We start from the raw sequence: 27,055 nt of genomic DNA, 5'->3' as shown, positions 1-27,055 counted from the left end.
GAAAGCATGACCTACTGTGGGCCGTGTGCACATAGATTTAATTCTTAAATAACTTATACTCCTCTGAAACGAATAAAACTCTGCAGCTGAAATAATACATCCATCTGAGGTTCTCTTAAAGCAGTTGGTGAGGGACCTCGGAGAGCCCCGCGGGGCCCTGGTGCCAGCAAAGCTGAGACCTGGGGCGGCTCTCTCCCAGGAAGGTCCAGGGAACAGCCACTGCAGCCCACCCCCACCCCAGTGCAAGGCAGGGCACGCTGGGCCCGAGGACCCACCCCCTCCCAGAGGCCCCTCGCTCGCTCGCTCATGCAGCCCTGGTCACGTCACCAGAGCAGCTACAAGGCACAGAAAGCACCAGGGACAGCCGCTTGCCCTCACCCACATTTGCAAAGACAAGGCCAGAGGGTGTGAGGGAAGCTCACATCTCCTTCTCCCTCCTTTTGCTCCTTCTCTGGCTGCTCAGCTCGCCCAGCTTCTTATCCAGGCTCCTCTGCAGCTGGGCCCTCTTGGCGGGGTCCAGGGACCGGTCCTTGGTCCCACTGCCAGCGTACAGCACTCCCTCCCGGCTGATTCTCTGCCGGGCGTGGGCGCGGGCCCTCTCCCCACAGCCATGGATCTGGGGAGACACAAGAGTCAGTGCGAGGTGAGTGGGGACAAGCCCTGCCACTCTGTCCATCTTGGAGCTTGGGGACCATGAAGCCCCAGCATGAGACCTCGGAGGGGCTCCGTCCTCTCCCACACACAGACCCTTCGTCCCCAGGCTCCCTGCCTTCACCTGTGCCCTGGCCCCAGCCTGGACCACCCTCGAGCGGAGGTGAGCACAGGCCGGTCCGCAGCCTCCCTGCACAGGTGACACACAGGAGCTCAGGCCCACCCCACGGCGCTTATGCAGCAAAATGCGCCCAGAGCAGAGTTATAACCTCCTCTGGGGGAAATACTATTTTCCATCATATGACCCCAATGCTGGGCCGAGGGGGTGCTGGCTGGGGGTGTCTGTGGAGGGTGTCTGCCCCACACTGGCAGACTTTGTCAGAGGGGTGGGCCGAGGGGGGAAACTACGCCCAGGGGGCCCACGTACCTCGGGCAGGCAGTGGCTGAGGCAGTAGCGGCGGCTGCAGTGTGGGCAGAGCTGGCCCAGAGTCACGACGCTGGCCCGGCACTTGGCGAGGCCACAGGTGTTATCAGCCTTCATGGCGGCCGAGACCAGGGCGTCGAAGTCCTCCGTGGAGGGCAGATCCAGGGCCGCAGGTCCTGGGGAGAACAGCGCCACTCAAACAGGGAAGAGCAGGGTCGGACAGTGTCGGGGGACGGGGGGCGGGGGGGGGTGGGGCAGGTGCATCACGAGCAGCTGCCCCTGCTCCCTGCTCTCGGGGTCAGGGCAACGAGCAAATGCAGGCTCATGTGTGCTCTGTGTCCGTCCTCAGAGTTAGAAACCAGTCGCTGCCGAGCCGGGTGAGCATGCGGCCCTTCCGGGTCTGAGTCAGGAGCACCGTTGCCACGACAGAGGTCTGGGACCCTCCCCACCCGTCTGCTCCTCCAGGCCCTTCCCTGCAGGGAGCGCACCCCTCTTCCAGGCCCTGCGCAAGCCTCCGGGTATGCGAGGGTCACTGTGACCAGTCGCCACCCTTGGGCTCACTCCAAGCCCATTAAACATAAGGTGCAAAATGCAGAACCAGGACCCGCCAGGAGGAAGTCTTGATTCTTTCTTAGGGCGGCAGGTGCGCTTCAAGTGGGCAAACAGCCCCGTTAAGGGGACACCACGCCTGTGCTCGCATTAGCTGATCCGACTCACCTTTTGCATCTTTCTTCTTTTTCTTTTCTGGTAACTTCCGCAGCCCCGGGCCCGCGGCCCGTGGGCCCTCCTTGGCTCGCTGCTCCTGCCTGGCCCTCTCCCTCTGCAGTCGCTCCAGGTGCACGGCCCTCAGGTCCACGCTGTTCGACTCTCGCCCGGGGGGCTCCGTCTGCACGGTGCTGGGGGGCTCGGGATGGAGAGGGGCTTTGCTGTCAGTCCCTGCCGGGACGGGTGGGACAGGCGGGACTGGTGGAGCTGATGGGGCCGGTGTGGCCGGCGGGGCCGGCGGGGCCCTCTTGCTCACAGTGATGAACCTGTGCTTCCCTTCCCCGGAGCTGTCGTGCCTCAGCCCGTGCTCTTCCGCTATCTGGTGGACGCGCATCCTATCATGTGAGTTCAGGGAAGCAGGAAACTCCAGCTGCACTTGCTCACTGGCCACAAACTCGGCGATCAGGGCCCGGAAGTGGTCCGCGCTGTCCCTGCTCCCCGGCCCCCCTGGGCTGCCTCCGTTGAGGCTGGGCTGAGACTGGGCCTCAGAGCCCAAGGGCTTCCCAGGAGGCGCCTTCTGGACCAGCCTGGCGGTCGCTTTGGCCTCCCGAGCTCCCTCGGGCCGCCGGCCTCCAGGCTTCCTGGCAGACCCAGCTGAGCCTTGGGGCTTCGCACCGGCCTGGCCGTGGCCCTGGGAACTGTCATAGGAATAGTTTTCAGGGACAATGTCATCAAGATACTCAAAGGCCGTGCGCACCTCCCCGTGCTCCGTGAAGTAATCCACCAGCGTCTTCAGGAAGGCGTGGTTGCTGACCGTGCGTGAGTCGCAGACGATGGCCACATGGCGCCGAGCTCGGGTGATGGCGACGTTGATCCGCCGGTCCTCAGCAAGGAAACCAACTTCACCTGGTAACGAGGCAGGATGAGCGGGCGAGATCTGAGCCTAAGGAACAGGAAGCAGGCTCTCCTGCCCTCTCAGCAGCAGGCACCCCGACGAAGGACCAGCTCCAGGCTCACACCGACGGCCTCCCGGCTCCGCCTCCCATGGACTCGAGGCCCTCAGGCCCCACCGTGTGACCCTGCTGTTCACCACAGCTCATCAGGATGGCAGATGGTACCCGACTAATATTGCGGTGGCTCTCAGACTGTCACTCATTTCTCAGTAAGTACAACTCCTCCTCCCCGAGCCAGAGCTAGGTGACAGCCGGGGGCGTGGACGGGGCTGCAGCTGACACACGAGAGAAATGCAGGGCCATTCCAGTACCTTCTCTCTCCCAGCACAGCTGTGCCACGTCCCACCTGTTTTCAACCTTCCACTAAAAATGCTTTTCCGAGCCCATGAACCAAAACACTGTTTCTGGATCCAACTCTCTTACTAAACGGAATTCCACAAGCTCTATGGCAGCCGTGGGCAAACTACGGCCCGCGGGCCGGATCTGGCCCGTTTGAAATGAATAAAACTAAAAAAAAAGACCGTACCCTTTTATGTAATGATGTTTAATTTGAATTTATATTAGTTCACACAAACACTCCATCCATGCTTTTGTTCCGGCCCTCCGGTCCAGTGTAAGAACCCATTGTGGCCCTTGAGTCAAAAAGTTTGCCCACCCCTGCTCTATGGGCATCAATGCTGTGCCCTGAGGTTGAATCAGCCTCAAGAACAAAAGATGAGCTCTGAGCCTGAGGGGGCTCCACCTCCAGGGGGTGTCCAGCCCCCCACCCCAACCACATGCTCGGGCCCTAAGCCTCCATGCTGCTCCCTGTGCCAGGAACACCTTTCCCACCCCTGGCGCCGTTCTCCCTGCTGTGCACGCTGGGCCCCGGCGGGTCCGTTAGAGGCCTCGTCACACCTCGCCCCCCCGCCCCCCCCCCCCCCCCCCCCCCCCCCGCCGGCTCAGTCTCTCCTCACACTGAGCTCACGCAGGACAGTCTGCACTCCATGCTCACTCTCCAGGGACCAGCACGGCTGGGAAACCCAGCCTCCGCGTGCGTGACTCACTTCTGGGACTGGCAAGCGCTCCGTACCTTTCCTGTTGGATCTGACGAAGGACAGCACCACCGCCTCCTTTTCTCGGCCTTGGAAGCCGTCGACCGACTTGATTTCAAGCTCAGGGTGCCTGTGAGCAAGGCTCTGTCTGAGCAGGTCCACCTGAAGCACCAAGCAGACCGTGGCCTCAGACCAGGCCCCGGCACAGCCCGGGCCCAGGCGGCTCAGATGCTGTCCTTCCCTCAGCAGAAGGCCTCGCCTGCAGAGCCGCCCCGACCTCAGGGACCTGGTTTCCACAACGGCCCTCCTCACAGGCATGCAAAAGAGCCAACAAAATCACCCCCACCCCATTAGATAAGACCCCCACCCCCACCAACACCGACATCCGAAGGGAAGGGAACAGCTGTCGCTTCTGCTGACTCACCACCTGCTTTCCCTTCAGAAACCACCCACTCCCACCCGTCCCCCGGGTTCCAGAAAGCCTGGCCGGCCGGTCCCAGAGACAAGCGAGGACCCAGCTCCAGGTCACAGCACTGGCTCGGGCAGGGGGACAGCCAGATCAACGAGATGGGAAGCTGAGGTTCTCGTGGCAAAGGCCACAAAAGGACCGCTGTTCCCGGGATGCCCGTGTAAGGACAACATCCCCCGAGGTTGCCGGGGACACTGGGAAAGCTGGCGGGAAACAGAAGCCAACACAGGGAGCCTGGACAGGACAGGATGAGGCGGGAGGTGGCAGAGCGAGTGAGATGGACAAACGGACGGATGGAGGCTCTTGCTGATGTCATCTGAGCCTCAATCCAGACGTGACGTGGCTGACTCCAGCCCGGAGTTTTCGGTCATAAGAACCAATAAACTGCCCTTTTCCTTTCAGCACGGAGGGGTGGTTGGATCCCACTGACACACGGAGAGAAAGGGGCGCTCGCACCTGGAGGTTGTATGGCGTGATGACGGCTATGTCGCTCGCCCGGACGCCGGCGTCCACCAGAGCCTGGACGTGCAAGCTGACGAGGCGCACCTCCCCTGCAGGCACAGAGAGCGGGCTTCCAGGGCAGGGCACGCTGACACCGAGGCCGGCGCTGCTTCTCCCAGCAACTCTCCCTCTATTATGTCAGCTGATCTGGGTCCTCCTGGGACCCCACACCTGCGTTGAGTGTCCCCAGACTCAGAAACAAAAATGCAGGGCCCCCTGCCCCCACTGGGTGGCCAGTGGGTTGAGCGTCATCTGTGCACCAAAAGGTCACCAGTTCTATTCCCGGTCAGGGTACATGCGTGGGTTGCAGGTTGGATCCCCAGCTGGGAGGTGTATAGGGGGCAACCTGTTGATGTTTCTCTCTCACATTAATGTCTTTGTCTCTCTCCTTTCCTCTCTCTCTAAAATACATTTTAAAAATGAAAAAAATGCAGGACCCCAGTCAACCTGAATTCCAGAAACAACAAGTACTCTCTCAGTGTAAGCAGGGCCACCTGTCCTGTTGGTGGCAGCCCTGAGTGGTCCGAGTGGACGTCCTGCAGGCTGAGCAAGGACCTCATCCCAAGACCAGCCAGGAAGCGCTGGCCACTCTGCTTGGAACAAGAAGATAAAACACTGCCCAGGCCGTGGCTGCCTCGAATCCGCCAGACCCGGCTGCCGCGAGCATCTCTTGCTCATGGAGAAGAGCATTAAACACGCTCAGTCTTAGCCTCCGGCTCCTAACTGCCCACGGCTCCTCGGTGCTGCCCTCACCTCCGCACCCAAGTTGGCAACTAGAGGGACGTGTTTGTTTGGAGGAGCCCGGGGTCTGTTTAGACAGAAAAGCTGACCCTCCCGAGCGAGCTCACCGGGGTTCCCTTTAGACTGGTCCTCCTCCTCCTCCAGCTCGGACAGCCCGCAGCCGGCCGTGTCCACGAGCAGCAGGGGAAGGCCCGTCTCCTCCGTGGCAGCCACTCCCGGGAGGTCCCTGCACAGGGGGAGACTGAACATAAGGCCCTGGCACGGAGGTCCTAAAAGCAGAACCGCATGTCCCTCCTGCCCTCAGCACTGCCCTGCCCACAGGAAGACAGTACCACCCACAGGCAACACGATGGACAGGAAGCAAGTCAGACTGGAGACCCCCGAGTCCACTCTCCTTCCCAGAAACTAGTCTCGGAGAAGACTCTTCCTCTAAAACCTGCAGACCCCTCGGTGGCTCAGGGCTCCGTCAGGACACGGACGTGGCCACACCACTCACCGCAGGAGGTGCTCTGCCACGGAAGGGTGTGCCGTGAGCTGCCCGCGGTACAGGGCCTCCGAGGCCCACTGCATGATGGCCCGGTGCATGCGGTACTGCACCGTCAGCGTCCGCACTGCCCCCGCACAGCACCCCTGGGCCAGGCGCTCCATCAGGCTCAGTGACAGTCCCGCCAGCGCAGCTCTGCACCCAAGAGAGGAAGCGGGAGGGAGGCCAAGCCCGGAGTCCAGTGTGAGACCAGGGCCCTGCGAGGAAGCTGTCCTCCAACCTCGAACCCGACTCGCTCCCCAGTTCTGACCAAGACCTAAGGTGTGGTCGGCTGAATAACAGCCTCCGAAGATGCCACCTCCTAACCCTGGGCCCTGCGAGAACGTGGCAGGGCACCGTGCAGATGTGGTGAAGCTAGGGGTCCGAGGCGGGAGCTGGCCGTGGACCAGCCTGTGGGCCCAGTGTCCTCAGTCAGTCAGCCCACAGAAGCCACTCCGCTGTGGCGTGAAGATGGGAGGGCCACGGGAGCCTGTGCTCGGGGTGGGGGAGGACACTGTGCTCACAGTGGGCAGGCCTGGAAGGTGTCCCCGTGGAAGGAGGTGCCTACAGACCAGGCCTTGGGATCCACGCTGGGCCGTGTGTTAACCCACTGGGGGAAGTCAGCACAGCCCACAGAAGTGGGTGAGCATGGATATCCACCCCGTGGCCCATCGGGGTGTTCAATCCAAGCACAGGGCTGGGTTCCAAGGCCACAGGGACCACTGACACAACCCCTGGCCTCCAGGAGCACAGGCTGAGGGGTGACGTCTAAATGAGCAAGTGTGGGGGCGGCTCACCCAGGGCCTCCTGTGAGCCGGGACCTCTGGGCCGGCCCTTGGGGGACAGAGCAAAGGGTGACAGGGAGGGGCCGAGGCGCTCAGCAGAGGGCTTACTTGGGAGAGACGATGGTGGGGGGCAGCTGCTTGTGGTCCCCGGCCAGGACGCACTTCCTGGCCTTCAGCAGGGGGACCCAGCAGCTGGCTTCCAGGGCCTGGGCGCACTCGTCGATGACCACCACGTCGAAGTAGCCGTCGGGCAGCAGCTTCAGGGGCCCGTCGGGAGAAGCGCCTGGTGGAGATCAGAGCCACGGGCTTTGCAGGCGCACAGGCTGTGTGAGAGCAGCTGCCAGGGCACCGACAGGCCCGCAGCTCCACAATCCAGCCTCACGTTAAGACTGACAAACGTGCAGCCCAGAATAACGACTTGGTGAGGATGTCAAAGGCCCGTAGTGCCTGCCCCGCGTTTACCTGTGAGGCCGTGTGTCCCCAGCCATGGGCCACTCCGACGCCTCAATCACCAAAACCCATCACCCTTTCGGGGCTGCGACCCAAGTCCTCGGGAGGCCGTCTTATTTATAAACGTTCCTGCATCATTTTCTGAATTTAAAATGTAACTAATCCTCCTCTAAAGTCTTTTCAGAACAAATGAACTGCTGAGCTGACACCCAGAGACGAAACCTCCACGAGTCCGACCACACAGAAGAGCGCACCAGCTCCCCCGCCCGCATCCCCGCGAGAGCTCACTGCGCAGACCTGGCCCGAGAGACACTCCCAACCGCGAGGGGCCTGGGCAAGCCCCGCCCACCCCCCCCAGCCTGCTCCTCCCCTTTAAGATAATAAGATGATATTATGAACGTCACACCAATAAACTCAACAACTTAGGTTAAATGGATCAATTCCTTCAAAGATACCAGTTCACTTAAGAGCCAACCTGAATATAGTCCCGTGTCAGTTAAAGAAATCCCATGTGCAGTTAAAAACCTCCCCGCAGAGAAAACTTCAAGCCCAGAAGGCTTCCTGGTGAATTCTACCCAGCAGGGAGGACCGTCCTACACAAACGGCTCCAGAAAACTCAGAGGGGGACACCTGAGGCCCAGGGGCCGGGCGGAGACACGGCCTCCTCACCTGTGTTTGTGGCCAGGACCACGTCGGCCGCCCGGAGGCTTTCCAGCATCGCGGCTTCTTCCCTCGCCTTCAGCTCCTTCCTCAGCAGCCTGATTTCATTTTGAAAAGTACTTTTCTCTCTCTTATCCTGGGTCTTTCTAATTTTCACCTACAAATGAAAGCAAAGAAAGCATAATCCCTTCTTTTTAATTGATTTCAGAGAAAGGAAGGAACAGGGGGACTTAGAAACATCAATGATGAGAGAGAATCATGGGTCGGCTGCCTCCTGCACGCCCCCTACTGGGGACCGAGCCCACAACCCGGGCATGTGCCCTGACTGGCAGCCCACCTGTGAACTCCCGGTTCATGTGCCAACCACTACACCATCCAGGCAGAAAATATAACCACTCGGACACAACTTTGCACTTATTTAGCTCTTTTTAGTTCACAAACTGCTTTTTTTTATAATCACTGGGTCCACCTCACTAAGTTTCTTAAAAGGCAATGAAGTCAAACTCTTTCTTGAAGGAGCAACAGACACATGCAGGTGACTAAGCACCTGACCCCTGCCGGCCTCAGAGCCAGTGTCGTGCACAGGGAGAGGCAGGCAGGCCGTCGGGTCCTCGAAGCAGGCGGTGCTGTAACGGTGAGCTCAGCCCCGGCCCCACAGTCACCGACAGGCGCCTGCCGCTCAGGGCCTGGGCTTTAGCAGCGCATAGAGCAGGGATGGGCAAACTTTTTGATTCGAGGGCCACAATGGGTTCTTAAACTGGACCGGAGGGCCGGAACAAAAGCATGGATGGAGTGTTTGTGTGAACTAATATAAATTCAAAGTAAACAGTAGAGATCCTAGACAGAACCTAGGGACAGAACCTAGAAACAGAACCTAGCGAGAGAACCTGGCTGAAGAACCTAGGGACAGAACCTAGACACAGAAACTAGAGACAGAACCTAGCAAGAGAACATGGCAAAAGATCCTGGACAGAACCTGGCTACAGAACTTCGCTGGAGAACCTAGACAGAACATGGCAAAAGAACCTGGATAGAACCTGGCTGGAGAACCCGGCTAAAGAACCTGGAGAACCTAGAGAGAGAACATGGCACCAGAACTTGGCTGGAGATCCTAACCAGAACTTGGCTGGAGATCCTAACCAGAACTTGGCCAGAGATCGTGGCTAGAGATCCTGGCTAGGCTGCTGATCAACGGAATGCTGCCTCCATGTCATTCCTTCTTCGCCAAATCCGTCCACACCTTTGGGAACCCCTGGACCTGCTGGGGCTGGACCCTAGCATCACCTGAGGCAAATTTACTATAGATAATAAAGCTTAAGCTTTAGGAACCCTCAAAAAAAAAAAACAAAAAAAACAAAGTAAACATCATTACATAAAAGGGTACGGTCTTTTTTTTTTTTTAGTTTTATTCATTTCAAATGGGCCAGATCCGGCCCGCGGGCCGTAGTTTGCCCACGGCTGGCATAGACAGAGAAGCTGAGCTTCACTTTTTATTCCACAGTCGTCAAGAGATTTAAAAATTTTTTGTTTAGCCCAAAAATGGCCACATAAACTCCAACTTACTTTAATACTAAAAAAGAGCTGTAACCCCTGCCCTGGCCGGTTCCTCAATGGTTAGGGCACCGGCCTGCAGCACAAAGGGTCAAGGGTTCGATTCCCGGCCAATGGCACGTGCCTCAGTTGCAGGCTCAACCCCAGGCTCCGGATGGGGTGCGTTTGGGAGGCAACCAATCCATGTGTCTCTCTCATGTTGATGTTTCTCTCCCGCCTTCCCAGTGGAAAAACATCCTCAGGTGAGGATTAAAAAGAGATGTCACCCTGCCTGCCCTGTGATGTCCGCTCTGGAGGACAGGGACCAGCAGTGACAGGAGGGCCACGGTGCCCAGCTCCGAGCAGACAGCATGATTTAGGCAGGAGCAGGGCCAGGCCCTCCTGCGCACTTGTGACAGAGCGCCAGCACGGCAGACCCCTGCACGCCTCCCGTGCGGAGGGACTGCGGGTCCTGTCCCCGCCCTGCTGTCCCCGCGCTGGCCGCCCTGGGCCATCCGCTGCCCTGCGGGAAAGGCTGACTCGAAACACCGGCCCGGGGAGACCCGAGCATGGGGAGCACACACAGGGCGGGACATTTCAGGAAACCAGGGCACACACGGGAGCTGGAGACCCAGAAAGCTGCAGCACCGAGGCCATGAGGAAATGCCATCTCTAACTGAAAACCGCCGTGAGTGAGGCCCGGCTGAGACATACGTACGGAGACCTGGTCGATGTCCCTCCGGATGTCGGCCACGATCTGGGCGCCGTCGCTGCGTGCCAACACCGCGTCCAGCGAGTGCTGCTGGATGGACTCCAGGAGCCGGGCAGGGTGCCCGAGGCGCAGCGCCCGCCGCCCACTTCGCGCCAGGCGCTCCACCAGGTTGTCCACGGCGATGTTGGAGGGCGCGCAGCACAGAACCTGGGGCGCAAAGCTCAAGGTCAGGTTTGGGGATTCCGTGTTTAAGGAAACCACCTCGGTTTACACGGAAGCAAACAGAAAGCCTTACGGAGAGGAGAGAGGGTGCAATGTGGGCGCCATGATGCTAAGGTGTGAACTGCAGCTGCGGGGACGGGGACACGTCACTGCAAACTGTCAGTGTCTGGATAAGGAGAACTTGGGCTGGAGAACCCACTGGTCCCCAGAGCACCAGATGTGCGGGGACTGGTAACTGGAAAGAACGGGCTCATAGGCCCTGACATAACCAGCTGGGGCGCCGGCTCATCCCCAATCACGTCACGCCATCACCCGACGAGTGGACGGGGGAGCTCTGAACGGCACAGCCTTGCTTCCAGAACAGCAGTCCCACCGTTACAGGCGGCGGCGGAGAGGAGAGTCCCTCTTCCGTCAGCGCCAAGAACAGGGGCCCAGGCCTCCCCCCATGTCCTGGCACCGCCACCCCATCGAGGTGGCCCAGGGCACATCCTGTGTCCCACTCGGCTGTCAGGAACCAGAAAGGGCCCACCAGTGCTCAGCTAAGGTCAAGGACGTCCTGACCCGTCCCCTCCCTCCTGGGCAGGGCGGTGCTGCGGGGAGCGCCAGCCCACCTTGCAGCCCTGCTTCACAGCCTGGAGGATGAACTCCACCACAGTGGTGGTCTTCCCGGTGCCAGGAGGCCCGTGGATGATGGCCAGTTCTTTCTGGGCCAGCGCAAACGAAACCGCTTCCTGCTGGGAGGCGTCCAGGGCGGCGTTGTAGAAGGTCGGCGCCCCTGCGGGAGAGGCGACGGGGTTAGGCCGGCTCTGCGGGCACTGACGAGCACAGGAGGGAGACGGACTTCCCGGGAGGCACCCGATCAACACAGAATCAACCTGATTTGTTTTCAAAAGATTTCCCTAGAACAGGGAGCAGCAGACTGCAGACCAGGCTGAACCCAGCCTGCCGCCCACCGCCCTGAGCCGGGGTCTCCCGGGACCCAGCTACGCCGCCACGCCGGCCCTGCCTGCTTGCTCCTGCCCCAGCCCGCAAAGCCCAACGTTGATCATCCGTCCTTTTACTGAAAAGCCTCACCACTCATGCTCCACGATAACAGACTTCTAGGTAAATGTTTGTTGGAACATATTGTCCCTTTATCCGTGCCCAGAAAATGACAAAAATAAAGGATAAAAGAGCCCTAGCCTATTTGGCTCAGTGGATAGAGCGTCAGCCTGTGGACAGAAGGTCCCAGGTTCGATTCCGGCCAAGGGCACATGCCTGGATTGCGGGCTCGAACCCCAGTAGGGGACGTGCAGGAGGCAGCAATCAATGATCCTCTCTCTCATCATGTTTCTCTCTCTCTCCCTCTCCCTTCCTCTCTGAAATCAATAAAGATATTTAAAAAAAAACAAAGGAAAAAGAGTACTAGCAAATTCCAGCATCGAGTTCCTATTCCGACTCTTTCATGGCCACACTGATTACTTGCTCTATGTGCCCTGTGCTCCGGGAGCAGGTAGTGCTGTATCCGGCTCTGCTCCCACGGAACCCGCCCCACAGTGCGGCGACGCCGAGACGTGTGAACTCCCAGGCCCAGGTGCTGATCTGAACGGGTTAGTGACGCCAGGGGAGCCTCAGTGCCCAAGCACGTCCCACCGCTCCACACTGTGCCCTTCTCCTTAGCTGTCAGCCACGATCAAGACGTGTCACGCTCCTTCAAAGGGGGTAAACAAATAATGTGTGCGTGCGCGTGCGTGTGTGTGTGTGTGTGTGCGTGTGCGTGTGTGTGCGTGTAAAACACATAGCCGGATGTGGATGTGGGAAAAGAGTTGAAGATGTGACACAGGCACTGTGAGGCAAACCGAGTGGCAGGTTTCTGAGTGACTGACTCCGTTTTTCTGCTTCTGAATACCCTAGTTTTCCATGACTCACATGGTCACTCTTACAGTGTCTACAGCCTGCTGAGGAAACAACCCCGTGAGCCTTTCGCACCAAAAGCACTGCTCTCGAGCACCGGTGAGGTGAACCTCCAGTGTGACTGGCTGCCACCGCTGGAAGAAACACCGCCAGCGCGAAATGCAGCTGGGGGCCAGAGAGAACCTAGAAAAGCGAAGGAAGGAGCTTTCTCCGACGCTGAGCCCAGCTCAAGTCATTCCCAGGAACTTATCTGAAGAAATTAAGGTGATTTCTTCTACCTGTACCTCCTCAAACTCTTGACAAAATGGCCCCACGGCCACGTCACTCCCCAGTTTCCATAGTGGTTTCAACCAGAAAAGAAAAGGCACCAGCTCTTACGTGTGTCGCCGGCAGGACTGGGGGCTGCGCCGCCGAAGAGGACCTCTATGAGCGAGAGCGCGGGGCCGGCGTGGTACTTCTTCAGGGCGATCAGGGCTCTGCCGGGAGAAAACCAAGAGAGGGGCTTAGGGAGAACCAGCCTTGAAGTCCGGAGAGGGAGCACGGACCAGCCCAGCCCGAACCCACTGCTCTCCGCCCAGCCCAAGCGTGGTCGGCTGAGCGAGCCGTGTTTAAGGAAAACGTTACATGTGTGGTCCAGGCACATGCTTACTTCTTCAGGCGCTTGTAAGTGACATCATTGGCAAGTTTTAACAGTCGGTAGGAATTCTGTTGGTCGAAGCTCAACTGGGAATCACAGGACTGGTCAAAGGCCACTGTGACTGATTTCTGGGTGATCCGGGTCAGCACCCCAGTGGCCAGCTGACCTCCTTCATCATTCAGACCCACAATATCACCTGCGAAACAGAGACTCAGTGATGCAAACATCGAGCAAAGTTAAATGTGGACTATTTTATTCCATAAGTCCAAGTATATTTCAAACATCCTGTTACTTTCTTTAAAAAATAAACGGTGAACATCTAAATCACACACGTGAGGTCAATGAACTGTTTAAAACAGACAGGACCGACCGCCGATAAAACATGTCAAGGGCCCGTTCTGCGCCAGGCACTGCTCTGGACAGGAGTCAAGCCCGTCCCTGCACACCCTCAGCGGGAGGGACCAATACAGCCTCTTGTCAGGCCAGTGCCAGGGGCCGAAGGAAACATGACGCTCAGGGAGGGCACAGGGGGGACGAGGGCGGCGTCCTAGAAAGACTGTGAGATAAGGGCCTCCCTGAGTGGTGAGTGGTGACAGGTGGGGGCCCTGGATGAAGTGGGGGCCATGAGCACCTCTGGGGGAGAAGACCATTGAAAGAGGGACAGTGTGTATCTGCTGCCCACTCCGCAGGGATCTCCCCACATCCTGTGAAAGCTGTTCGGTGATTCAGCACCTCGGGGATGCAGTGTGACCCGTGCCTGAGCCAATCAGGGCTTCACACGCCCCTGGCCATGTGACTGTTCAGGGATGGGCATGGGACCAAATCAGAGCCCGAGACACAGCGAGCCTTTGCTTGGGCACCGGGACAGAGGTCCCCCCTCTCTCCAGCTAGACCAGGACCCTCAGAGGGCGTAGGGCCAGCACGGCTCCCGCGTGGCGCCTGAGAAGGAAGCCGACCCAGAAGAGGGCAAAGCCAAGAAATGGAGGGAGGCTCGGCCCGGCGACCTCCTTGGAGCCCTGACGTCCACCTTGCAGGGGTCCTTCAGCGCAGGCCTTCTTGCCCAAGCCTGTCTGGCTTGGGTTCTGTCACTTGACCACAGTTCTGACGGAAACAGAATCCACTCTGAGATAAAGCCAGGGCCACCCGCACATTTACACCCTACTTATCCATGTCTGCAAGAGCGTGCCGGGCATGAGCCAGACCTGTTCTCGGTCCTAGAGGTTCGTCTTGTAAGCAAAGAGTTTTGTCTGCACCTTGAATCTTTTCTCTGCCTCCTTCCCCAACTTTTAAAGAGAAACATCAGGTGGCAACAGTACCCCTGGGGCAGAGGTCAAGTTCTGTACATGGGGCTCGCCATGGGGAGCTCCCCCTGGGGACTGCCCCACGAGTGCCCCGAATAGGATCCCATGTTTCCGAATGCATCTCTAAGCTACTGAGCCTCAAAACCACTCCTCAGAAGAAACAGCTCCACCTGACTCTGTCCATGGCTGCGGCAACACACCAAATTCTCAGCAGGCTACTTTTCAACATAAATGCCACCTCCTCTGGCTTCCTGTTAGTCGAGGAGCCATCGGTCTCCGAGGCCGTAACTCCACAGCGCTCATTAGCTGAACACACATTTTTACCTTTGCGTTTCCAGAGTTCCCAAGCCACCTGCACAGACAGGTCCTGCTCAATTACTCCTGAAAGACACTTAGCAATCCCCTTCGCCCTGGTCATGGCAGCCCATGGCAACTGGCCACATGAAAACAAACGCTGGCCTCAGGGCCTGACTCTCCCTGTGTTACGCTGAGCAAGTCACCTAACCTCTCCCTCTCAGCCTCCTCAGACAAAACTCCCAGTGTGAGGCTGGCCGCACTCAGTTATGCGCCTACGTCAGAAATGCACAGACCAGAGGAAAAGCTGTTACTGGGAAGCACTCCTGCAGACGCGCATCTCGGGGGCTCGAAGGTGACCAGCAGCTGTCCGTACAGCCCGGTCCGCTGGCTGGACACCTGCAGCTTCAGCAGACAGACGCCGCGGCGCTGGAGCTCCTTCAGAGAGACGTTTTCCTGCCAGGACCTGGAAGACACCAGGATAAACGTTAATCTTTGCACTCACCGGTGTTCATTTCCACCCGTGCAGGAGAAATGGAAAGGCGGGGGGGGGGGGGGGGGTCGGGGGGTAGTAGGAATTAAGAGCTGGCACAGGCGTCGAACATGAGCCAGCGCAATTCTGGCCCTGCCCCTTTCAGACCTGCCCCTCCTGGCTCCCCGCGGGCAGTTCATGACGCGGCCTTTCTCCCAGTCACCCGGGTCAGAACCTCCAGCCACCTTCCCCTTCTCTACTCTCTCCCCCATCCTGGGTCAAGTCACTGAGTCCTAGGGGGCCCTTCCTGTTTACAGCCTGGACCCACCTCTCCCTCTCCCTCTCCCTTCCAGAGCCCTGACTCAGATTCAAGCCCACATCCCTGGCAGCCTGGACTAAACAGAGCTTCCTGGCCGTAGCCAGTTTGGCTCAGTGGGGAGAGCCTCAGCCCTCTGACTGAAGGGTTCCGGGTTCAATTTGGTCAAGGGCAGGTACCTGGGTTGCAGGCTCCACCCCAGATCCGGTCAAGTGCAAGCAGGAGACAACCAATCAATGTGTCTCTCACATCGATGTTTCTCTCTGTCTCTCCCCCTCCTTCCACTCTCTCTTAAAAAAAACAAACAAAACAAAACAAAAAAGCTCTCAACACCCAAGTGATCCTCCTAAAATGCAAATCTATTCACCCCGCACCCCCCAACCCGCTTAACTTCAATGGAAGCCATCCTCTGCACCAGGATATCATATAAGCTCCTCGGCAAGGCCCTTCTCAACCTGAAGCCCATTTACCTTCCCACAGGTGCTTACTCTGCACTTGGGACCATGCTGAGCACTTGACTTTTAATAAAATCATTTCACTCTCTCAGCAAACCTGAGAGGTGGGAATGATCCCATTTTACAGATAAGCTAACGAAGGCTCAGAGATACAACCTGCAAAGCAACACAGCCATACATGAAGGAGCTGGGATTCTCCAAAAGCTCTTAACTGTTATGGTCAAAACCTCTCAAGCAAGCCCCATCCAGGTATATACTGCAGCGTGGAGTGTAAGCTCTGGGATCAGGTCCTCACTCCGCCTGCGTGACGGTGGGCAGGCTCCTTAACCGCTCCCCTCAGCTCCTCCAACATGAGAATAACAGTAACGTGCTTGGTAGACGTGGCCTGAGGGTTGGAGGAGCTGGCGATGGGAGGAGGGGTTTACAGCCTCCATCAGTGCGCGCCTACTCCTGTGCAGACTCAGGCCGGCTCTCCCGGTCCGGCTCCCCCTGCGGGTCACCTGCGCCCCGATTTCCCTGAAGCTGTGCCCAGGCCCCGCCTCCTCCCTGAAGCACCCCTCGCGCCCGCCCCCGGGTCGGGGTTTCTCGCCCAGCTCCGCGCACCGGCGTCCGCATCGGCACTTGTCACGCTGGAAGGGGGCTGCTTAGGCTTCTGCCCACCTCCGGCGCTCACACCCAGGCGCCCAGTGCCAACCGCTCTCCTGATGGGCCGGGCACACACCGGTGCCAACACTGACAGCGCCGACGGATGGGGGAGAGGGCTGGACAGGCGCTGGGGGTGGAACTGGGCAGAGGCAGGATCTCGGAATGAGCGTTCGGGGAGGGGGACTTCGGACCGAAAAACGAAAGGGTCCATAACCAGAATGTGCCGCCCAGGGAGGCGACGAGGTTTCCACCTCTGGGGGAGACCGGGCCCCGGAGGGTCCGCCTGGGTCTGAGCAGGTCTGGACTGGGGAGCTGCCGGGCCGACCCCGAGAGGAGGGCCGGCGGCCGTACCTGCGCTCCTCCACCTCCGCGTCCCTCTCCAGCTCCAGCAGGTCCAACTGCTTGGCCACGAAGGTTTCCACGGCCGCCGAGGCCATCGCCGCCGCCGCGCGACCCGTGCCGGAGCCGCCGAGGTCCCGTCGCCGCGCGGGGAGATGTTCCCCCGCCGGGCCGGGTGCGTCGACGCACCAGGTTCGCGGCGCCTCGACTTCCGCTTCCGGTTGAAAATGGCGGCGGCCGTGGCTGCCTCGGCCCTGCCGGTCGCCTTCGGGCGGCTGGTGTCCGCGTGCGGCCGTAGCATCCTCAGACCGTCGGGGCCCGGAGCGGGTGAGGCCAGGGCCGCGGGGGAAGGGGGGAAGTGGGGCAACGCTGCTTCCCGCCACCCCGCCGTGTGTGTGTCCGACCTGATGCCTTCGGTGCTGAGCGCCTTTTTTGGGTAACACCGGCTTTGGAGTCGGGGAAACCGAGGTTCAGATCCTGGTTCTTTAGCTTAACCATTGAGGATCACTCTCCCACTCCTGTATGGGCCTATGTTAGTGGGGAGCACAGTGAGGGGCAGAGAGGTGAGGCAGCTGCCCAAGGTCACTCGGCAGGGAAGTGGGAGCGGAGCGATTCGGACAGCGCGCTCCCGCTGCAAAACCCGTGCTTTGCCGTTACCCTGGGCTGTGAGCCGCTCTCTGAGCATCATCGACCTCATCTGGAAAAACGGTGATGAATGTCCTTGCCTAATCTTAACCCATTCAGCAAAAACGTAGCGGTATGTTAGTCACTGGGTTATGAAGTTCCAAAAAGGTTCTCTTCGGCCTGAAAATGGTTGGAGTGTGTGTTTGCATGCAGGAGTGCTTATGTATGTTTCTAAATTGACCTAAATGTATATATGACAATTTTAGAGAATTTCGCCTTTTTTAGATGCCATACTTATGTTGTTTTGTTTTTTAAATAATCATCTTTTGCATGTCGACTTGTCTTTGGTGTCGACATAAGAAATGTCCAAACCTGTAGAGAATTTTCATTATAAGTTTACTAGAGGCCCAGTGCATGAGATTTGTGCATTGGCGGCGGGGGGTGGAGGGGAGGGTTCCTCAGCCCAGCCTGCGCCCTCTGGCAGCCCGGGACCCCTCGCTCCTTACCGCCTGCCTGCAGCTGCTGTGCTCGCAGCTGGGGACCCCTCACTCCTTACCGCCTGCCTGCAGCTGCTGTGCTCGCAGCTGGGGACCCCTCACTCCTTACCGCCTGCCTGCAGCTGCTGTGCTCGCAGCTGGGGACCCCTCGCTCCTTACCGCCTGCCTGCAGCTGCTGTGCTCGCCAGCCCTGAGCCCAGCTTCTGGCTGAGAAGAACTCCCCCTGTGGGAGTGCACTGACCACCAGGGGGCAGCTCCTGCTCTGAGCATCTGCCCCCTGGTGGTCAGTGCGTGTCATAGCGACCAGTTGTTCCGCCATTGGGTTGATTTGCGTATTAGGTTTTATTATATAGGATTTGAGCCAAAATGGCAATTGCCAGGCAGCAAGATCTCAACTACTCTGGAGAATAACAGTTTGCAGTTTATTTTATGCATTTGGACTTAAGGAGGAAAGTAAGGAAGATTACATAAAGGTGGGAGAAGGCAAGGCAGGAATTGGGTCATGAGGCTATGTGCTTTTTTTGAGGGTGGTTATGCCTTCGAGGAGTATTACTCCTGGCTTTCAAAGTGTGTGACCTAGAAGAACAGAAACAATGGGCAGGCCTTGCTTAAAACCTTTCCCTAAGGAAGTGATAGGCCTGGGCTGTCATGGTGTGCTACCCACCATAACCGGGCCAGTTAGGGAATTTATGATTTATTATAGCACCCCTTTTTCATCCACACATAGAAACATGACATCTTCACAGATAAAACGATGTCTGATTTGCTTTAAACTAATGCAGAATTGGCAAGAGGCCATGAACATCGAACAGGATTAGTCATGAGTTGGTATCTGTTGAATCTGGGGAGGGGTAGCTGAGGGCTCAGTGTTGTGCACAGCATTTTCCGTAATAAAACGTGGGTTGAAGTAGGCAGGGAAGTGTTACACAAGCAGTGGGACTTCCTCTATCCTGCTGACGTGAAACCACCGCTAGAATGCTGTGTTCAATTCCAGACTCAGCTTTTTAAGGGAGAATCACAAAGTGTAGTGAGTACAGAGAAGGTGACCGAAACGGTGAGCAGATGGGACCGTGAAGAGTGAGCGAAGAAAACAGAAAGGAAGGACCAGTCTCAGTCCTCAGAGCCATAAAGGGCAGTTCTGTGGAAGACAAGGGACCACTTTTTCCTGGGGGGAGGGGGGAGACCAAGGCTAAGCTAAGACCATAGGCAAGAGGTACAGAAACCTTCTAACTGAACTGAGAATGGTGGGGTGGCTTGCAAAAGAGGCACTGAATTTCCAGTCACAGAATTACAACGGGGGCTTCATTCTATTTATTTATTTATTTATTTATTTATTTATTTATTTCAGAGAGGAAGGGAGAGGGAGAAAGGGATAGAAACATCAATGATGAGGGAGAATCATCAGTCGGTCGCCTCCTGCACGCCCCACACTGGGGATCGAGCCCACAACCCGGGCATGTGCCCTGACTGGGAATGGAACCACAACCTCCTGGTTCATAGGTCAACACTCAACCACTGAGCCACACCAGCCGGGCCAAGGGCTTCATTTGATGACTGAGCAGAGCAGATTTCATTCATCCTTGAGTACCTGTTACGTGTCAAACACTGGTCCCGGGTGGGGATACACCCATAATAAACAGACGACAGCCCTGCTTCTAAGGGGGCTAGCAGCATTCTGTGAGAGGGGTGTGCAGGCAGGCTTTTTAAATGTGCAAACGGCAGAGTGTGTTACAAGCTGGTGAGTCTTGGGAGGGAGGGGTTCCGTTTGAACAGGATGGTTGGGAAAGGCCTGTCCACGGAGGTGGCGTTTCAGTGGAGACCCAGAAGAAATGAGGGATTTAGCCTTGTAGGTCCTTGAGGGGGAGGGGCTCAGGGAAAGAGCAGTTAACACACAGGCCTCTAGGCGGGTGCCTGCCTGGCGTGGTCCGGGAAGAGCAGGGAAGCCAGGGAGGCAGGTGCCAGGGAACAAGGGGAAGCGTGTTGAGAGATGGGATGGCACTGCCGCCGCCCTGCGGGCCCCGGTAAGGGCTTTTGCCTTTTCTCTAATAAAATGGAAGCTCTTGGAGAGTCTCCACAAAATACTGGGATGGCCCTGGCCGGGGGCTCAGCTGTTCCAGCACCTCAGTCTCATGCCATTGGTCACGAACACCAACTCCATATGGGGGGCAATGGGGTGAGAATACCCGGAGGCCGGCTCAGCAGGGCCATCCTGAGGCTCCCGCCCCTGGCCCAGAACAGGGTCTGAACCTACCGGGCACTTGGGGGTCAGGAGTGGTTAATGGATCGCGATGCTTATGGTAATAATTAGTGACTGCACGTGATGTGCTTTGAGCTTTGTCGACCTCGATTTTCTGTAGACAAGTTGTGATGCGGTTTAAGGCGATACCAGCGACAGCTGTGCGTTTAGTGTCTTCAAGGGAGGTTTGCATTTCACGGGAGTAACTGCCCCTGTTTCTCTTATTCCCCAGCCTCCTTGTGGTCCGCTTCTCGAAGGTTCCAGTCGCAGGGCACCACGCGTCCACAAGGGTAATGTCGACAAGGGTTTGGGTGACTCCCTTTCACCATCTTTCTGACACAAAACCTCAGACGTTTGGGTTTTTAGGAGTATTTCTATTTTCTAACTTTTTTGACAGTGTTTTCTCAGACCCTTGACATAAATAAATGTAGACAGGACGTCACGAGTCCACAGAGCAAGGTGTCTTAGGCCTTCCATCGCGCTAGTTACCAAGGGGAAGCTGTAGCTCCCGCTGGGAGGTTTCTAACCGGGAAGGTTGCACCCAGGCATGTTGGGTCAGAACCTCTGGGAGGAACCTGTGGAATTTGAAACAGCAAATTCCGTGTTAAATGTCATACTTAGGGAAGAAACTGCACTGTAAACTACAGAAGGTAGATTTGGCAAAGTCCCCTGGCTGGTGGGTGCACACAGACAAGAGCAGGACAGGGTGGCGGGTACACGTGGGAAGCCCCGGGTCTGCCCGGCCCTGCGTCCGGGACTCTGCAGCATGGGCTGGAGCGAGGCCATCCATCTGAGCTGTGCCTCCTGGTCCGCAGAGTGGATTGTGCATGGTAGCTCAGTGGAGTTTTATGAAACTAAGTAAATCCTACATTTAAAGGGAGTGGACAGTGCCTGGTGTACAGTAGAGCACTCACACATTGCGGCCGCCGCCGCACCAGTCTCCGCAGTGGAGGCTCAGCAGGCCGTCTTGGAGGCGCCGGCACTGGCCACAGAGCAGGAGCTGAACCTACAGGCACTTGGTGCTGGGGTTGGAGGCCGAGCCAGAGCCTTCCTTTCACTGAGCAGTGAAGGTTTCATTCATCATTCACGAGTGCCTGTTACGGGTCAAACACTGGTCCAGGGTGGGGATACACCCATCATGAACATACAACAGTGTATACCCCTGCTTATGAGGAGCTAGCTGGCATCCCAGTGGAGAGGGTGTGCAGGCGTGACTGGCAGTTGCACACAGCCATGTCTTACGATTTATACACACATGTGACGTGTGTATAAAATGTTTTTCACAGATACGTTCCTAAGACATCCCTGAGCTCACCCCCTTGGCCTGAAGTCGTTCTGCCAGACCCCGCTGAGGAGACCAGACACCACGCAGGTAAGGAAGGGGCAGAGGCGGGCAGCACCCTCCCACGGGCGGTCATCTGGCCGTGGAGCCGGGTGTCGGCTCTCCGTGCGCCAGACCCGCACAGGGAGCCTCTGCCTCATTGGCCAACGAGCAGCAGACTCGAGAGCCGCTCACTCAGCAGAGATCCCTGCGCACCTGCTGTGTTCGAAGCGGTGGCGTTGGGGAGGGAAGGCGCTTGCCCATCTGTCTTCCCGCTGTTGGGAGAAACGTGAGTTTGGGACAGGTTTCTCTCCACATGGAAGAGAAGCTGCTTGACAGCCAGCGGCCGCCGGCCCCGGCCTGGCTGTTGGAGAAGCCGTCAGGGTGTCAGGGGCATGTCACCCTGGAGCGCCTGTCACCGCAGCCACCGCTGCCAGGAGGGGGTGTGGGATCCTCTGTTTTCCAAAAAAGCTGGAGTCCACCTTAATGCATGGAGTCATTTAGTTGTTTTTTTAAACATATTTTTATTGATTTCAGAGAGGAAGAGAGAAACAGAAACATCAATGATGAGAGAGAATCATTGATCAGCTGCCTCCTTCCCACCCCCTCACTGAGGATCCAGCCCGCAACCCAGGCATGTGCCCTTGACCAGAATCAAACCTGGGACCCTTCAGTCCAAAGACTGATGCTCGATTCACTGAGCCAAATCGGCCAGGGCTGGAGTCCTAGTTCTAAACCCTGTTTTGGAGACTTAGAGAAAAGTAAGGCGCAGTCTGGGTCCCGGCCCCTTGGCCTCATTCAGCCTCTGCTGGGACTGTCTCCAGGGCGGGAACTGTGCGGGTTCCGCGCCTGCGCCAGCCCGAGGCGAGGCTGCCGGGTCGGGGCTCAGCAGACGCTGCTCAGACAGTAAACGGTCAGAGGACAGAGGGTCGTGACCTGAGCAGAGGCGGTGACCACAGAAGCGGGAAGCAGGCAGCCGTGCAGGAGGCGTGCAGGGTGTCGTTCCGGGTTTCCCTTGTTTGCAGAAAGGCCTGCTCTCCCTTTCAGGGTTTGCACCCTTCCCGGCCCCCAGCTCTTTATTAATAACAATCAGGAACCAAACAGGGTGTAAGTTTCCACCCAGAGTCTGGGAACCGAGGCAGGCACGCTGTGAGCTCAGGCCAGAGAATGGCGGGAGGCAGGGCGTCCTGGGAAGCGAGCATGGGGAGCTTTATCTATCAGAGCCCATGTGCCCTGCATGCCAAGCTGCTGTGCTTCTGGGATAGCAGGGGACCCCGTGCCCAGGCGCCTGTGCCTGCAGTGGGGAGCACGAGGCTCAGCCACCAGCTGTCACCCGCCTTGCGACCACACCACCAGGCGCCCCCTCCTCTACCCCCATCACACCGCTGCAGGAGAGCAGGGGGCGGGTATATAATAAAGTCCCTGGGGCCCGTGTGGAGGCGTTGCTGCTGCCTTTCCCCTGTGGTGATGCCCACGGCCTCCTCCCCGCAGAGGTCGTGCGGAAGGTGAACGAGCTGATCGCCACGGGCCAGTACGGCCGGCTCTTTGCCGTGGTGCACTTCGCCAGCCACCAGTGGAAGGTGACCGCCGAGGACCTGATTCTGATCGAAAATGAGCTGGACCTTGCGTGTGGAGACAGGATTCGGTTGGAGAAGGTGAGATTCGGTTTCTTTGTGCATTCGGGGACTCGGTCCTGGAGAGGGTTCCTCAGATCGGGGTGACCACGAGCAAAACCAGCGGGCGGGAGAGTGAGTGAGTGAGGAGGCAGCTGGCCGGGCAGCGCAGGCGGGCCTCGGGAGGTGGCCGAGCTGTGACGGCCCGGCTCAGGAGTCACTCCTCAGCGGAGACGGTCAGCGGTGCCCATTGATTGTCTTGCTGGCTACCGTCCCACGGAAAAATACTCCATCACAGATACAATGAAAGTCCCAGTTGTGCAGGTAGAGCTTCCCAGCCATGTTTATAGTTTTGGCTAGAACACTGCCCTGCCGGTCGATTTGCCAGCCTCTCTGCTTTGAAACAGCGAGGCCTGTTCCGAGGCCCTTCCCTGGGCACTGGCTCTCCCTGAACACTGGGAACTGTCTGCTCCGTCTGTGTATTTAGCTAAGCGTTCCTTCGTTACGATTCTCTTTGCTGTGGCCAAAATGTATTTGGTTTTTGCCTGCTCTGTTCCTACTTATAAAACTACATACAAAACATGAGCGCTCTGTACTAGATCAGCTTCCCAGGGTGTATCCGTTACGTCAACATGATGGAATATGACACGTAGGATTTCCTGTATTGATGAAAACTCCTCTGTCCTTTGGGGTTGTCAGGTTTTTGCTTATTAACTCTTGCTGAGGTGGTCCCGCAGCCTATGATCTGAGCACCTGCTTAGCTCGAGCGGGACGGCAGCCACCAGCGAGCACTCCTCCGCACGGCCTGACGGCTCTGCCCTGAGCTCGTGGACAGGAGCACATTGACTGTGTGTCTCGAGCAGGGGTGGGAACCTTTTCTCTGCCCGGGGCCATTTGCATATTTATAACATCATTCGAGGGCCATACAATATTATCAACTTTAAAAAAATTAGCTGCTCTACTTGGTCAAACATTTAATTACTCACCCCTCATGCCTTGGCAGGGCCAGGCCAAATGATTTCTCGGGCTGTATAAGGCCCCCAGGCCAGACGTTCCCCACCCCGGTCCAGAGTAACGACTTGGGGAGTGGTGTGAAGGTCTCTGAGAAGGCGTTATTTGGGGACATTTCACATTAACAAGACATGATGGAAAGCCCCATTAATGCCGGTTGCTATTTATAGGGTAGGCAATCCAGGAGTTGAGAGCATGTGCTGAAAGTGATTCTAAAACAGTTCGCTATTTGTCACTAATGTACGTTGGCCACCGGTGTTAGAGATGTGTTTTGTCTTTAGACATTTAATTTTAGTACAGTTGGATTTTTTTCTCACAAGTAAAGTTTAAGACAGTCTTCCAACGTCCAATAAAAACAGCGCCACCATTCCCTACCCAAGCGGGCGGCGGCACGGGGTTCTGCTGCAGCAGGTACACCCGAGCCTGAGCCTTCAGGTCTTCGCAGCCCTGTGACCAGCCTCAAAGACAGGCTGTCTGATGTGTGTGTTTTTCCCTGCGTGTCAGACTTCACTAAGGTTTGTTGTTGTTGTTAAATTAAAACACCGTCGTTTTCATAGAGGTTGGCACAGCTTGGTAAGTGATCACCACATCAGATAATCCGTTTCACCTGTCCTGCATCTGAGTCCCCCTGCTGTTTACAGTTTGTTTAAACTAAAGCGATAGTGAGCTAGCAGGTCCCGCCCGCAGCAGTTTCCAAACCAACCTTTCCCAGTCCCAGTGCGTCCGGGCCCTCCCTGTTCTGGCCACGCTTGTTACTCACGGGCAACACCCTGTTCCACGTCGCAGGTCCTGCTGGTCGGCGCTGATGACTTCACGTTGCTGGGCAAGCCGCTCTTGGGGTAACGTGCTCTCAGATGTGGGGCTCTGCCCAGGGCCGGGCGGTGAGGCTGGGCTGGGGTGTCCATCACTCGAACCATCGCCAAACACAAGAAGCTTATACAGTGGGGCCTTGACTTACGAGTGTCCCGACTAACGAGTTTTTCGGGATACGAGCCGTCTCTCGGCCGATTTTTTGCTTTGAGTTGCGAGCTAAAATTCAGGTTACGAGCCAGCTTCAGATACCCCACCGCTAGTTGGCGCAGCGAACGTCACAGTGAACGCCACAACATCAGCCCAACATCACGTGTCTCACTCGTTCACTTTAAGATTTGACATACGAGTAATTTGAGTTACGAGCTCCCTCACGGAACGAATTAAACTCGTAAGTCAAGGCCCCACTGTACTTCATGATGGCAGATGCGAGGTGTCTCCAGGGGCAAGACTCCCAGACCAGGTCACTGGGCTGTTACTAACTCGTTCCCACATGGCCCGTAAGACCTGTGGACAGACTGCACTGTCTGTTACGCTTCTTTGTAGCTTTCAAAATGTCTTCAGGGGTCACATCACTTTTATGATCAGCAAAAAAGGAAAGTAAACTTCATTTTCGAAAACCTTACGTAAAGCATCGGCAACGTTGCCAGCTCATTGGGAAGGTCTGTCGCTGTTTATTTCCAGGAAGGATCTTGTTCGAGTAGAAGCCACCGTCATTGAAAAGACAGAATCATGGCCAAAGATCAACATGAAGTTTAAGAAAAGGAAAAACTACAGGAAGAAGAGAAGTAAGTTACAGAAAGCAGAGCTGGCACCCTGCGGTCCCACCTGCTCTGGGCGTCACCCCTGTGGGCCTGACAGGGAGGGGGACTGAGACACAGGCAGGGGCCTCCCTGGACGTCACAGACCCCATGAAGCAGGGCTCCCCCAGCGGGGATCCTGCAGGCTGAGCTGTCCTGTCTCAGGACATGCATGTCGTGTACAGCCCTTGGTCACAGCGGGAATCCCTGCCTCGTGGAAAGGGGGGGTGTCGGGCAGGTCTCCGGTGGCTGGTGAACAAGGTCAGCGTTGTGGTCAGGCTGTGACTGAGTTCTCTCTCTCCCAGTTATTGTGAGCTCGCAGACTGTCCTCCGCATAAACACCATTGAGATTGCTCCGGGTCTGTGCTGATCGTCGAGCCGGCATTTGCAGAAAAAAATAAATCCATTTTCCAGGGAGTCTGTTTCGTGTTTGATGCCGAAGCTCTGTGCCTGTCACCGTCTGGCTTGCACGCCAGGTCTGAGCACAGCCTCCCTGAGTCAGAGGCCGGGAACTGGGGGAGAATCGCTGGCATGGCCTCCCCGGGCAGCCTGGTGCTGGTAAAACAAGGGCTGGCGTGCTTGGCCCCTCCACCCCCCACCGCAGGCGCAGGCCCGGGGACCCTTGGGGGAGGCGCCACTGGGACCCTGGAGCTGACACCAGGAGACACAACCCAGATCCCACTTCTGCGGAGACGGACAAAAACATGAGCAGATTCCGTCTCAGAATCACGGAAGGACTGCCCCGAGGGGCTGGGGCTTGAGGGCCAGTTCTGAGGAGCAGCAGAGACAGCAGGGCCAGACGAGGCTTGAACTTGGTCCTGAAAGCAGCAGCCTGTCCCAGGAGGGTTGGGCGGTCAGGCAGGCAGCCAACAGGAAAGAAGGGACGGGTCTTGAACCCTGAACCGGAGTGACCCAGGGAATGGAGTGGAGGACTTTGGGGAGTGAGTGTGGGGAGGAGGGGGCTCTCAGACGCCCAGGCCCTGGCTCTGTGCTTCCTCCAAGACAATAGTTGGGGCTTTCAAGTGGCACAAACCAGAGTAAATCCTTTCTTGGCAGGATCCCTTCAAGAGTCCCTCTGTGACGTGGAAATCAGAAAGGGAAGACAGCACTGACCCAGGAGGCCTCTCCCCTCTCCTGCTTCTCTCTCCCTCTCCCGCACCCTCTTCAGGTACCACTCACCCTGGGAGATGCTGGGCCAGGCAGGCCTTGGGACACTCCCTCCCCAGCAGTACCCTCCGTGGACAGCAGGGGGCGGCAGCCATGCTGTTTCCTGGCTGCAGATGCTGGGCTGGGAGGGTGGTGGGCCCGACCTCAGAAAGTGGATCGCCCGCTGGTGCTGCCAGGAGGGAGTCTGAGCCCCAGCTCCGGATGAATGCCTCCCTCCGAACCCCTAATTCCACACTGCCAGTGACGGGACCCGGTGGGGCTGGA

At 57.5% G+C, this 27,055-nt stretch overlaps 2 protein-coding genes across 2 annotated transcripts; one reads left to right on the top strand and one right to left on the bottom strand.

Annotated features, from left to right (window-relative positions):
• Nucleotides 1-280: 280 nt before the first annotated feature.
• Nucleotides 281-16,868, bottom strand: IGHMBP2 (immunoglobulin mu DNA binding protein 2). The gene is made up of 15 exons (XM_070427702.1): nucleotides 16,725-16,868; nucleotides 14,782-14,951; nucleotides 12,903-13,086; nucleotides 12,632-12,729; nucleotides 10,972-11,135; nucleotides 10,145-10,345; nucleotides 7,906-8,053; nucleotides 6,895-7,069; nucleotides 5,975-6,157; nucleotides 5,586-5,704; nucleotides 4,693-4,787; nucleotides 3,806-3,929; nucleotides 1,793-2,686; nucleotides 1,079-1,251; nucleotides 281-616 (listed from the first exon to the last, which is right to left on the bottom strand). The coding sequence occupies exons 1-15, from the start codon at nucleotides 16,808-16,810 to the stop codon at nucleotides 419-421; spliced, it is 3,012 nt and encodes a 1,003-aa protein (XP_070283803.1). The 5' UTR covers nucleotides 16,811-16,868; the 3' UTR covers nucleotides 281-418.
• MRPL21 (mitochondrial ribosomal protein L21) lies at nucleotides 16,853-26,041 on the top strand. The gene is made up of 7 exons (XM_070427703.1): nucleotides 16,853-17,039; nucleotides 20,302-20,359; nucleotides 21,356-21,441; nucleotides 22,882-23,045; nucleotides 24,801-24,853; nucleotides 25,509-25,612; nucleotides 25,930-26,041. The coding sequence occupies exons 1-7, from the start codon at nucleotides 16,868-16,870 to the stop codon at nucleotides 25,992-25,994; spliced, it is 702 nt and encodes a 233-aa protein (XP_070283804.1). The 5' UTR covers nucleotides 16,853-16,867; the 3' UTR covers nucleotides 25,995-26,041.
• Nucleotides 26,042-27,055: the final 1,014 nt, after the last annotated feature.

This window comes from Myotis yumanensis, unplaced genomic scaffold (genome assembly GCF_028538775.1).
Source record: "Myotis yumanensis isolate MYYU_CA2020_CCGP unplaced genomic scaffold, mMyoYum1.0.hap1 SCAF_10, whole genome shotgun sequence".
Classification (NCBI taxonomy): Eukaryota; Metazoa; Chordata; class Mammalia; order Chiroptera; family Vespertilionidae; genus Myotis; species Myotis yumanensis.
The sequence above is the reverse complement of the archived record's forward strand: the minus strand, read 5'-3'. Positions and strand labels throughout refer to the sequence as shown.